This window comes from Balaenoptera physalus (assembly GCF_965194825.1).
Source record: "Balaenoptera physalus genome assembly, chromosome: 16".
In the NCBI taxonomy this organism is placed as follows: domain Eukaryota; kingdom Metazoa; phylum Chordata; class Mammalia; order Artiodactyla; family Balaenopteridae; genus Balaenoptera; species Balaenoptera physalus.
In genome coordinates, this window is record NC_138898.1 from 53,068,189 (window position 1) to 53,080,146 (window position 11,958).

At 59.4% G+C, this 11,958-nt stretch overlaps 3 protein-coding genes across 6 annotated transcripts; 1 reads left to right on the plus strand and 2 right to left on the minus strand.

Annotated features, from left to right (window-relative positions):
- The first annotated feature begins 1,095 nt into the window (after window positions 1–1,095).
- MLST8 (MTOR associated protein, LST8 homolog) lies at window positions 1,096–5,188 on the plus strand. Of its 4 annotated transcripts, none has more exons than XM_082428796.1 (9): window positions 1,096–1,171; window positions 1,692–1,894; window positions 2,020–2,071; window positions 2,156–2,318; window positions 2,761–2,836; window positions 2,919–3,071; window positions 3,994–4,118; window positions 4,287–4,450; window positions 4,544–5,188. In XM_082428796.1, the coding sequence occupies exons 2-9, from the start codon at window positions 1,766–1,768 to the stop codon at window positions 4,660–4,662; spliced, it is 981 nt and encodes a 326-aa protein (XP_082284922.1). In that variant the 5' UTR covers window positions 1,096–1,171; window positions 1,692–1,765; the 3' UTR covers window positions 4,663–5,188. The 4 variants fall into 4 exon arrangements, with proteins under 4 accessions (XP_082284922.1, XP_082284923.1, XP_082284921.1 ...); XM_082428797.1 differs by having other exon boundaries at window positions 2,023–2,071; XM_082428795.1 differs by lacking the exon at window positions 2,020–2,071 and having other exon boundaries at window positions 1,692–1,943; window positions 2,111–2,318.
- Window positions 5,153–7,507, minus strand: BRICD5 (BRICHOS domain containing 5; the record flags this gene model as incomplete). The annotated part of the gene is given in 7 exon segments (XM_082428831.1): window positions 5,153–5,291; window positions 5,293–5,336; window positions 5,338–5,505; window positions 5,720–5,821; window positions 5,898–6,053; window positions 6,263–6,385; window positions 6,556–7,507. Coding segments are annotated over 7 exon segments (783 nt in total). The 5' UTR covers window positions 6,607–7,507.
- Window positions 7,508–7,643: 136 nt separating this feature from the next.
- Window positions 7,644–10,492, minus strand: PGP (phosphoglycolate phosphatase). The gene is made up of 2 exons (XM_082428800.1): window positions 9,784–10,492; window positions 7,644–9,684 (listed from the first exon to the last, which is right to left on the minus strand). The coding sequence occupies exons 1-2, from the start codon at window positions 10,421–10,423 to the stop codon at window positions 9,359–9,361; spliced, it is 966 nt and encodes a 321-aa protein (XP_082284926.1). The 5' UTR covers window positions 10,424–10,492; the 3' UTR covers window positions 7,644–9,358.
- Between the last annotated feature and the right edge of the window lie 1,466 nt (window positions 10,493–11,958).

Genomic DNA, 11,958 nt, shown 5'->3' on the forward strand with positions numbered 1-11,958 from the left:
GCCACCAGCCTTTAGGGGAAGGCAGAGAAAGAGACTGAGTGCAGGGCAAGAAACTGGGTGGCGGTCACGGGAGTTTTCTAGGAGCAGTGCTGTCAGCCACTGTGCAGACAGATGTGGCGAGATGCAGAAGGAAAAGTATCCACTGGGTTTGGCAATGTGAGATGGCCAGGGACCTCGTGAAATTTTCACTGGAGAGCTGGGAGTAAAAGACATGACAGAGGGTCAAGCAGTGAGTGAGAAGTGAGAATGGATCTTTGAAAGAGAGTAGGCTGGAAAAAGAGTTTTGAGTTGTTTTATGTGTTGAAATGCTGAGGGGAAGGAAAGAGGGGAGGTGGGGAAGGTACAGGAAGGAAGGTTCCTGGGACCCAGGGCCTGGGTGGATAGGCAGGGGACTATGGCCTTGATCAAGGGGCCCGAGGAAGGAAGTGGGGGTGCAGCTGCATTCATAAGCATGGTGGGAAGAAACCATGGGAGAGCCTGTCTCAAGGACTCTCTTTTTCGAGGATGAGGCCACGTGTGTAGAGTGTGGGAAGGCTGGATGGAAAAAGCGGCAAGAGGGACGCCAGTTTTGGAGGGGTCACTGGGATTAGTGAGGGGACCCGAGGGTCAGACCCTGGCTGGACAGTCCTGAAAGGGACCAGAGTAGGGTTGCCTGATCTAGCAAATAAAACCACAGGACAACTAGCTACGCTTGAATTTCACCTAGGCAATGAATAACTTTTTGGTATAAGTATATCCCATGCAATATTTGGGATATACTTATACTTAGCAAAACAAAACATGTTGCTTATCTGAATTCAAATGCAACTGGATGTCCTGTAATTTACCTGGGAATCCTAGCCCCGCGTGGGAATCAGGGGATGGATGGGAGGGAGTGGATGGTGCAACCCGGCCTGGAGAATGGGTCTCAGAAGGGTGGGGTGCCCGAGTGGGGAGAAGGCTGGGGTCGCTGCTTTCGTCCACCGGCGCCACCCGATACCGCAGAGGCCCGTATTGAGGAGCCCCCTGCCCCAGAACTCTAGTCTCGTTCCCCGTCCCTGCTCCCCTTTACGCCCCTTGGTGTCGCCCTAATGGCCCATCGATAACTCTACGCTCGGCCTCGGCCTCTATCGACTTGCTCCGGCTCCGCTAGGCGTCCTGGACCGCGGCGGAACGCAGAGCAGCAAGTAAGGTACGGAGGCCGCGGGGCGAGGGCTGGAAAGCGGCTTTCAGTGGCCGGGAGAGCGCGCCCGGGGGAAGCTGGCTCAGCGGGACGGAGTCAGGGTGGTCGACGGAGCACCGGGGAGCTCGAGGGTCCAGCCAGAAAGCTCCCCCGCCCATCAGGTCCGGCCACCGGCCTGCTACGCATGCGCAGCCGTAGTGTTCAGGCTTTTCCCTCCGGCCTGTCCGCCTCGCTGCGCATGCGCGGCCCGCCCTGCGGCGGAGTGGCGCCCCGGACGTGACTGCCCCCTGCCGGCCGCGGGTAGGGTGGCGTTCCGGCGGGGTTCTTGGGACGGGGAACGGAGCATGCGCCTTGGAGCTCGGCACTGTCCTTCGCCGGGTGTCACGCGTATCCCTGAACCTCTCTGAGCCTCAGTTTCCCTTTATCTAAAATGGGGATGATTTTATTTTTTAGCACCGAGTAATCTGTTGTAACCTGTTTAGGACATAGAGGGTATTCCCTAAACACTGCACTCCTCTCTCTTTTCCAGATTCTCTGATCTCTGACCCCTGCTGGTCAGACCTAGGGCCCTGTGTAGATCCGAGTCTTTCAAGCAGCCACACCATGAACACGTCTCCAGGTACGGTGGGCAGTGACCCCGTCATCTTGGCCACTGCAGGTTATGACCACACGGTGCGGTTCTGGCAGGCCCACAGCGGGATCTGTACGCGAACGGTGCAGCACCAGGACTCCGTATCCTCCACTGTGGAGTTGGGGCAGGTGGTGCTGGGCAGGATGCCTGGTAGGGATAACAGTCTGGGCAAAGGCCTCCGGTGGGAAGGATGGGCTCTGTTTGTCATCCTCCTTAACAGACCCAGCAGGTGAACGCGCTGGAGATCACACCTGACCGCAGCATGATTGCTGCTGCAGGTACCTGTACCCTCGACCCCAACCCCTGATTTCTCATAGGTCCATCTAGGCGCAGCCACACTTCAGTTTGGCCTGTGCCCCTAGGTTACCAGCACATTCGCATGTATGATCTCAACTCCAATAACCCCAACCCCATCATCAGCTATGATGGGGTCAACAAGAACATCGCATCTGTGGGCTTCCACGAGGACGGCCGCTGGATGTACACTGGTGGGGAGGACTGCACCGCCCGGATCTGGGACCTCAGGTGTGGGGTACTGGGCAGGAGGGGTCTGCTGCCTGGGTGTGTGGGGGTGAGGGCCAGGCTGGGAGACTTAGGTCAGGTCTCCTCCAAGCAGAGGCTGAGATGGGGTTTTCTGTGCAGGTGACTTATTGAGGGCAAGTGAGGAATGATAGGGCAGGGATGAAGACCCACAGAGACGAGCAGAGCCTCAGCCTGATCCAACAGGCGGCTCTGGAATTAACTGCGTCAAACAGCGAGCCCCGCCTTGAGGCAAGGGGCCACCCTTTATGCCCGTCTGAGTCAGTTATTGGCTTCAGGCCGCCCCTGGAGAGGGCCAAACCTCCGAAGTATTTCCTATGAGACAGCTCCCATCGTAGAGAGACAAGATAAGTGGCCAGGGAAAAGGGCCTTTGGGTGGAGTACCAATGGCATCCACTATAGACAGAGTGTGTCCCCCACCTCGAAGGTCCCGGAACCTGCAGTGTCAGCGGATCTTCCAGGTGAATGCGCCCATTAACTGTGTGTGCCTGCACCCTAACCAGGTGAGGGGGAAGCACAGGGCTGGGCACCCTGGGGCTTTGGAGGGCAGGGGTCCTGCCCCACCTCACCTCCCCTGCACCTCAGGCAGAACTCATTGTGGGTGACCAGAGTGGTGCCATCCACATCTGGGACTTGAAAACTGACCACAACGAGCAGCTGATCCCGGAGCCTGAGGTCTCTATCACATCGGCCCACATCGACCCCGATGCCAGCTACATGGCCGCGGTCAATAGCACTGTGAGTCCCAGGGACGGGTGTGCAGCTCAGCTCCCAGCCCCTTACCTCCCTTATTCCCTGAAGGTGGACTTATTCCCCAGATGTCCCTCTGGCCCCTCCCCTCCCCCCACAGTCCTGCTTCCCCGTCCTGGGCTCCAGCTCTGACCCAGCCACCAAAGCCAGAAACCTGGGTGTCACTCCTGATGCTGCCTCTCGCTACCTGCCATAGCCCACCCAGCAGTCCAGTCACCTCCATCTCCAGAGTCTTTCCAGTTGTCCGTTTCCCTCTCTCCTCCCTGTCTCCTCCTGGTCCAAGTTTCCCTCGTCTCTCCCAACAGTGGTTGTAGCTTCTCTGACCTCCTTCCTTCCTCTGTGACCTCCCCCTGCCCCTAACCCATTTTCCCTCTGCTACCAGAGCATCCTTCAGCAGTACCAGCCTGACTGCATCCTTCCCCTGGGTGAACTGCAAGATGCCCTAGGCTCCTTACCAGGGCCTCAGGACACTGTGATTTGACCCCTGGACTCCTATCCAGCCTCATTTTCTTCCTTTAACGTCCATTCAGTCTCAGCAAATCAGTTGTTCCCGACATCCCCAGACCACCCACTTCCAAGCCTTTGCCCTGCTGTTCCCTCTATCTGGGTGCCCTCCTCTCATCTTGTTCTTCACATTCTTGTTGGCCAGCAGCATCCTTCAGGAAGGCCAGGCATGGCCTCCTGCCCTCAGCTCATCAGGTATGGCCCTTGGTTGGGGCCAGGTCACCCAGGTGCTCCCTGCAGGCAGGGCCAGATGTGCCTGTCACATGTCCCCTGGCCTCCAGATCCTTGTGCACAGCCACAACGTTGGATGGCAGCCCCTGGATCTAGGTTTTGCCGCCAGGGTATCCTTCCCCTCCTGTCAGACCGGAGGCTCCGGGCCTCCCGTGACTTCCCTCCTACCCCACAGGGGAACTGCTATGTCTGGAACCTGACTGGGGGCATTGGTGACGAGGTGACACAGCTCATCCCCAAGACCAAGATCCCAGCACACACCCGCTATGCCCTGCAGTGCCGCTTCAGCCCAGACTCCACGTGTGTGCAGGGCCTGGGGGACCGGAAGCCCTTGCATGGCTGCGGGGAGGAGGCAGTGTGCCTGGGGCTGGGGGCCTAATGCATTGGGCCTGCTTGGAGGACAGCAAGGGGGTATGGGATGGGAGTGGCCGTTGATGACACCCCTGCCACGCTCACACCCACCCCCAGGCTCCTCGCCACCTGCTCCGCTGACCAGACGTGCAAGATTTGGAGGACGTCCAACTTCTCCCTGATGACGGAGCTGAGCATCAAGAGCAGCAACCCTGGAGAGTCGTCCCGAGGCTGGATGTGGGGCTGCGCCTTCTCGGGGGACTCCCAGTACATAGTCACTGGTGAGCCCCGCCTGCCTGCCCTGCCTCCCCACCCCCGTTGGCCCGGCCTGGGGCTGCACCCTGAGCTGCCACCCATGCTGTCCCTCCCTGCAGCTTCCTCTGACAACCTGGCCCGGCTCTGGTGCGTGGAGACGGGAGAGATCAAGAGAGAGTACGGTGGCCACCAGAAAGCTGTTGTCTGCTTGGCCTTCAACGACAGTGTGCTGGGCTAACCTGTGTCCCCTCGGGATTGCAGGCAGCTGTCCAGGCGGCACCAGCTGGATGTGTCTGTTCAGCTGCCCAGATCAGAGTGACACCCCATGGGCTGGCCTCTACCATCCTAGGCTCGCTGGACCTGACTGACCTACCCTGGTCCCTGGCCAGACTAGACTGGCCAGGCTGGTCCACCCTGGGACTCTCTCAGCCCCGGTTGCTTATATGGATGTGAGGAGGCTCAGGAGACCCACCCTAGGCAGCTTGCATTCCCTTCAGAAATTCTGGACCCACAGGGCCTAGAGCCGCTGAGGGGGATCCGAGGCTGGTGCCCACCCCCAAGCCAGTGCCTCCTCCTTCCCGTCCCTGCCACTGTTTCGTGTCCCGAGGCCACAGAGGACACCGTCACGGCCAGGTGGAGTTGTTTATTAGCCCCGCCAGCGGCTACCCTCCATGGACTGGTGATTGCGCCGGCCAGCTGGCTGGCCTGAGGGGCTGCGCTGCAAGGGCTTAGTCCGGGAGGTAATAAAAGCAGACGGACATGCAGATGTTGCTTGGGAAGCAGATGTCGATGCATAGGTAGATCAGCCGCTGCCTCTGGGGCCCTGGGGGGAGGGGCCTCCATGATCCCCAAAGGACTCCTTCCCCACCCCGCCACCGACTGTCCTGCGGGAGCCCAGGCCCCTCCGCACAGCCTGCCCCAACTCACTCTCTGCTCGTCGGGCCCAGTAAATGGGGGCCTTTGCACAAAGGTTCCGCACAGAAGCCCCCACCTGGGCAGGGTCCACCTCATGGCTCCCAAGCACTGCCAGCAGCTCCTGGGCATAGTGGGTGTCCTGGCTGGGGCTGCGAGTCCCTTGGGGCTGCAGAGAAGGACACTCGCACTGCCCCTGGCTGGGTTGGGCCCACGTGTCCCTGGACATGCTGGCATTGTGCCAGCCCTGCCCTGGCTCTTGTCAGTAGCCTCAACCAACGGAAGATAGAGCTTCTGTTCCCCTGAAACTGGAGCCCCATCCTGCCCCGGGCCCAGGCCACACACAGGACCCTTTGTCTGGCCCTTGGGTGGAGGCTCCTTACCCAAGAGGTGTTCACCAGCAGCTGCAGGGTCTCGCGGTCTCCGGGTTCCATTAGGCGGAGGAAGCAGGCCCGGTGCTCTGAGGGGCGGTAACAGACACAACCCTGGGAAGGCAGGCAGGTGAGGCAGGGCCACCTGAACATCCACCCCCACCCCTACCCCCCTCCCCAGGCCACTCACGCTCTGCCCGTCGAACAGCACTGCCCAGCTGTGGTTGCTCTGAGCTGAAGTCACCCTGATGGTTGCCACATTCTGGGCCACATCCACCTGTTCGGTTTGGTTGGTCCGGGGCACCCTGGGGCTCGGGAGGGTCAGACGGAGCGTCTGCAGCAGTGGCTAAGAGTGGGAAGCAGGAGCTCAGCTGGCCAGGCTGGAGCAGCCCCCGACACTCCCCCAGCCCTGCTGCGCAGCTTTTAACCCCGCCACCCCTCTGGTCCTCCTGCTGTCTGCTCCGAGCCCTGGCTCCACTGGAGGGGTGGGCTATGCTGGTCTCTCCTCCTCCTCCCCACTGTCTGTGCCCTGCCTGGGTCCTGAGAGGGCCTCACCTTGAGAGGGCTGTGAGCGAAGCCAAGAAGCCCTCCAGCCACGGCCCCAGCGGTGGCCAGTGCCAGCAGCAGCAGTAGCAGGCCAGGAGCTCTCCAGCCCCCGTGGCAGGGCTTGGTCTTCATGTGGAAGCACATTGCAGTCATTGGGGCTTGGAGTGGAGACCAGGCAACAGGCTGGCTCAGGGAAGGAAGGGGCTGAGGAGGTATGGGAGGTGGACGCTTCTCCTGCCCCTGCAGGACAGGCCCTGGGTCTTTGTCCAAGGAGAGGGCACCGAGTGGTGGGAGGCACTCACCCCAACAGGTCCAGACCCGGGGCTCTCGGCCCGGCAGCTCCCCTGCTCCATGATGCAGCCCTGGTGACAATGCGCTGATTGTCTGCTGCAGCCCGGGAAACCTCAGGACACCTCCGATGAGTCAAACAATTGTCCTGGCCCCTTCCCCTCCTGCCTCCTCCCCAGCCCAGCTACCTGATATCTGGGTCAGAGACAGGTCACCTGGAGGGGGCTGCTCATCACTGTGCCTGGCTCTCCCAACACCTGGCCTGTGCAGACCAGAGAGCGCATGGGCATGGGAGGGCATGAGAGCACGGCCACTGTGGAAGTCAGGACCCAGCGGCTGGCACAGAGGGCAGCTCAGGTCTGGCCAGGACGACTTTATATAGGGAGTCTAGTTGGGGGCAGATTTAATTTTTCCTTAAGAAGCCTGTTTCTAGTCTCTCGGGTTACCTCTACACTCCCAGGACTGGGTACAAGGCCTGGCACGCAGCAGACCATCAACAAGTGCCTGTTTCATGAATGACAGGCATGGGATTCTGTGCCACTTCCCTTTCCTCCCCATGCACCCCAGCTGCTTCCCAGCCCCCACCAACACAGGGCACCCCCCAGGTGCCTGCCTGAGACCAGGATGGCTTCCAGAAGGCTCCACTGCGGTGAGGGCCGCTTCCCGAAATCTCCTGCATGCCCCAGGATGGTTAGGTCAGCCTCATATCCACTGACCCCTGCCCAGCCTGGCTTTCTCTGACTGGTGCCATGCATTTCTAGCTGCTTGACACTGTGGATCCGAACAGTTAGTGGCCCCCAGCACTGGCAGCTTTCAGGAAGTGCATTCCTTCACCAGCTTCACCCCATGGCCCTTTCATACTCTGGTTTTTTTTGTGCCTTGTTTTTCCTGATTCTTCAGAACCTGACTCTCTGCAGTGGGCCTGAGATGGGGTGGAGTTGCTGTGGTCAGCGTCCCAACTCTGGAATTGGAATCCCAGGATGGCCTTGTACTGAGTGTACCCGGCCCTGCTGCCCTCTCCACTGCCCGGCTGTGGTGAGACAGCTGCACCCTGTGTGTGAAGGCTGCTGTCCAGGCGAGAGCGAGGAACACCAGAGTCAGCTGGAGTTTGAGAGTTTAATATACCTTTGGGTTCACACAGTGCAATGGGGTGTAGACATGACGCACAGGGCTGCCGCCCAGCAGAAAAGGGAGATGTTGCTGGCTGCTGCACCTGCCGTGTGTTCCTGGTGTGGGTGACAACGCCCTGACAGGCCTGCTCAATATCCAGACCCACCTTGAGCCGACCTCGCAGAGCCAACGTCAGCACCACCAACCTCACAGGTGCCCGCTGCCCTCGCGTTGCCCACGGCAGAGTCTGAACCCCAGACACCCAGGCCTGGGGGGAGCTGGAGGCTCAGGACACCGTTTATTGCTCTGAGCACTCTTACGAGAGTGAGTGAAGGAGCACTGTGACCCTGGGGCTAGGAGAAAAGTCACAGGCTCTGGGCAGATGCCACTGTGTGCAGGGCGAGGCACCAGGAAGGAGTCGGCCAAAAGGAACAGCTTCCCAGGCCCTACCCTACAAGTGCGGCCAGAGGGTCTGCTTATCAGGCCTATTCTCAAAGGTCAGCAACTTAGGGAACAGGCAGAAAAGGCCACGGACCCCTGCCAAAAACCCTTGGCTAGCCAGTGGACCCTGCCAGTCCTCCAGATGGCAACTGACAAGGGACTCCAGGGTCAAAATAGGTGGCCTCATGGACCACTGACATATGACACCCATCCCAACCAAGACAGGAAAAGACTGGATGTTCTGTAAAAGGACTTCCTGTTTTGAGGGACACCTCTTTCCTCCTCTACCCAGAGGGAGCCTTGGGTGACAAGCATTCCTTAGCCAGCACATGCCTTTGACCATACTGCTGGCTGCGGGGCACGGAGACTTCTTCAGTGGGATTTTCCCTACAAGACAGAGCACAGCTATTAATCGACACGCTTACGGTTCAATTCCACCACTTGACAAAGTTGTTCAAAAGTTAAAAAAACTTTTGGTACCAATGCTGCTCTGAGCTCCCTGCACGGCAGCCCAGAGTTCAACGAAGGCATTTGTGCGCTCCTGGCGCTCAGCAAACAATATGCTCAGTCCAAGTCACCTGGGTTTATATGCACATTTGGAAAAGATGAGGTTTAGCCAGGCTGAGTTTACAGAACTGCACAATCGTGCATGAGGAGTTGCAGCCCTGGGTATCTAAAACGGCATACACTCAATTGTGACATCAGAGTGGTTTTTAAGGAAGTGTGGGGTGGTGGTGAGGGCAGTACCCCACACCCCACGGACAAGGAGACACCACCTGAGACCAGCCCTTTCCTCCACTCCCAACCTTCAGGTGAGGGGCTGAGGCAGCAGTAGGCTCCTCTGCTGATGACCACACAGACGGGGCCCTGGGTTTCTCACAACAGTCAAAATAATCAGCCTCTCCTCCCCCCAATCCCTGAAATTTTCAATAAAATACATGACACCCCTAGACCCATCTCAGTCCCATTAGCAGGCCCCGAGGTTACCTGAATCCTGGACACATGCTGAACCCAACAGCAAGACCAATTGGCACCTAAGGCCCAGGACCCCCACAATGCCCTCCAAGCTTAAAAGTGCATCTTAAAATATAAGCATTTGTAAAAATCGCCCCCCAAACATTTACTTACAAGATTAACAATTAGTACCTTGGCTTAACTCCAAGTAAGCAAACTTGAAGCCACCTAACTGAGCGATGCTTAAGCCCCACCTATTAATTTGGGTGATTTTCAATTTTTTTTATTCTGGAGATTAAAGACACTAAATCTTTAACCTTGAAGGGCAGGCAAAAGGTCGGCTATGCTGTCAACATAGAAGTCAGGGACCATTTTCTTCTTAGACAAGCAGTCACTTTCCTGATTACTCTTCACATCCCGTAGAGTGGAGACCCCAGTGAGGGTCAGGATGGTCTTCAGACCACACGTGACGCCCAGGAGGATGTCTGTGTCCAGGCGATCACCCACCATGATGGTGCGCTCCGGGTTGATGCCATATTCCTGGGACACGCAGTCGAAGATGAAGCGGCTGGGCTTCCCTATGATGTCGGCTTGGCGCTGCGCGGCCATCTCCACGGCTCGGACCAGACAGCCGGTACCTGCGGGGCGGAGAAGGAGAGGAGGAGAGTGCCGGGGGTCAGAGGCCGGGAGGGACCCGTCGCTCGCCCTCCAGCCTCCCTCCCCCGGGGCGCACGGACCCGCGATGAACCGTCCGTTCTCGAGTGGGAGCCGGTTGTCCATGTTGGTGCCTACGAGCAGGCAGCCGGGCTGCTGCAGGTAGCGCACGGCCTTCGTTAGCTTCATGTAGCTGAAGTGCGGGTCGAAGCCCACCACGACGGCGCGCACATCAGGCTCCAGGGGCTCATCCAGCCAGGCGCTGGGGCCGTCGCCCTGCAGCGGCTCGGGCCCCACGCCCACGCAGGAGACGCCCACGGCCTCCAGCTCGGCGGCCAGGGCCACGCTGCCCAGCACGTAGGCCTTGGGGGCCGGCGGACCGGTCAGGCGCTGGCGCAGGTAGAGCGCGGTGCAGTAGGCCGTGCCGAAGACCTCGCTGCCGGCGCCGGGCCCCGTCGGGCCGCCGAAGCCCAGGCGCCGCAGCTTCTCGCCGTAGGCCTCGCGGGTCTTGCTGCTGTTGTTGGTGATGAAGCCGAGGCGCTTGCCGCGGGCCCGCAGCGCCGTCAGGGTCTCGGGCGCGCCGGCGACCGCCGTCTCACCGCGCCACAGCACACCGTCGCAGTCGAACAGCACCGTGTCCACGTCGGCCAGCAGCTCCTGGGCCCGCTCGGCATTCAGCCGCACGCAGCGGCCCTCGTCGCCTCCGGCCTCCACCTCCGCCATGGCCCGCCTCCGCCGCCGCCGCCGCCGCCACCGCCACCGCCACCGCCACCACCGACCGCCAGCTCTTCCTCGCAGCCGCCCGCCGCCGCAGCCGCCCCGCCCCCAGCGCACTCATTGGCCACGCGCCTCGCACTTGCCGCCCATTGGACACCGCCTGCGCCAATCCGCCCCCGCCTCCCGCGGGCTGCAGGAGCGCAGCGCCAACCTTCGCGATCCGGCACGGGCAGACGGGCGGCCATTGGCTGTCAGGCCCTAGGCGCCCCGGTGACTGGCTGGCAGGGAGCCAACCGGCATACTGCGTGGGACGCTCACTGCGGAAATTCGGCGGAGGAACCGGAGAGTCGGCGCAGGACGTAAGCCTGCTGCTCATTGGCTGGCGCGGGGCAGCTCGCCCATTGGAGGCTCTTGGTCAGCCTAGGTGACGGAGGCCCTTAATCCATTGACCACCACCCCCCCACTTCCAACCGGCCGAGCCGGCTGCTGATTGGCTGGCTTGTCTCCGATCTTGCAGGCGGGGCTCTCCGCAGCACCGCGGCAGAAGGGGGCGCCGCAGTCCCCTTTTGGGCCGGAGTCACGTCCGCACCTTTGCCAGGGCGGCGCTGGGCTGTGCCCTCCGCCGTGGACACACTCCGGACAGTGTCTGCGCGTGGGCCGACTACGGCCATTCCTGAGAGCCAGCCCCAGGCTCCTTCCCAACAAGCGTCGCGTTGTCATTTCCTGTCGTTCGCAAAAACGCTTTCCTTGTGCCTTGGTGGTCATGTGGACGAGTAATTACAAGACAGTGGCATTAGGGTCTAAGAGAAGGGCAGTAGTGCCTAGAACACAGCACTCAACAGTTGGTCGCTATTATCATTATTAGGTGTTATTAACTTTTATGGAGGCGTAACATAAAGTGCATAAACTTTAAGTGTGCAGCTTGATGGAATTTTTACATCCCTGTTATGCATGTGTAAACATAGCCCAGGACTTCCCTGGTGGCTCAGTGGTTAAGAATCCACCTGCCAATGCAGGGGACATGGGTTCGAGCCCTAGTCCGGGAAGATCCCACATGCCGCAGAGCAACTAAGCCCGTATGCCACAACTACTGAGCCTGTGCTCTAGAGCCCGCGTGCCACAGGTACTGGAGCCTGCGTGCCTAGAGCCTGTGCTCTGCAACAAGAGAAGCCACCACAATGAGAAGCCCACGCACCACAATGAAGAGTAGTCCCTGCTCGACACAACTAGAGAAAGCCCACACGCAGCAATGAAGACCCAACGTAGCCAACAATAAATAAATTTATATATGTATATAAAAACATACCCCAAATCAAGGTATAGAATATTTCCATCACTCCAGAAAGTTCCCTCAAGTCACTATCCAGTCCATAGCGGTTACCCCTCCCCAAACTGCTTTTCTGAGTTCTGTCACCATAGAGTGAGTCATAGCCTCCTTTGCCTGTTCTAGACCGTCTTACAGGAGCTTACCCTGTGTACTCCTCTGAGTCTTGCTTCTTTTGGATCAACATTAATATCTGTGAAATCCATTCTTCTTTTTT

Bases quoted from the DNA above. Each gene is read 5' to 3' on its own strand.
- MLST8 (XM_082428795.1), top strand. From the start codon at position 1,766: ATGAACACGTCTCCAGGTACGGTGGGCAGTGACCCCGTCATCTTGGCC. The intron at 3,072-3,993 runs GTGAGTCCCAGG...CCTACCCCACAG, and splicing joins TGGCCGCGGTCAATAGCACT to GGGAACTGCTATGTCTGGAA. The intron at 4,451-4,543 runs GTGAGCCCCGCC...CCCTCCCTGCAG, and splicing joins CTCCCAGTACATAGTCACTG to CTTCCTCTGACAACCTGGCC.
- PGP (XM_082428800.1), bottom strand. From the start codon at position 10,423: ATGGCGGAGGTGGAGGCCGGAGGCGACGAGGGCCGCTGCGTGCGGCTG. The intron at 9,685-9,783 runs GTCCGTGCGCCC...TCCGCCCCGCAG, and splicing joins GAACGGACGGTTCATCGCGG to GTACCGGCTGTCTGGTCCGA.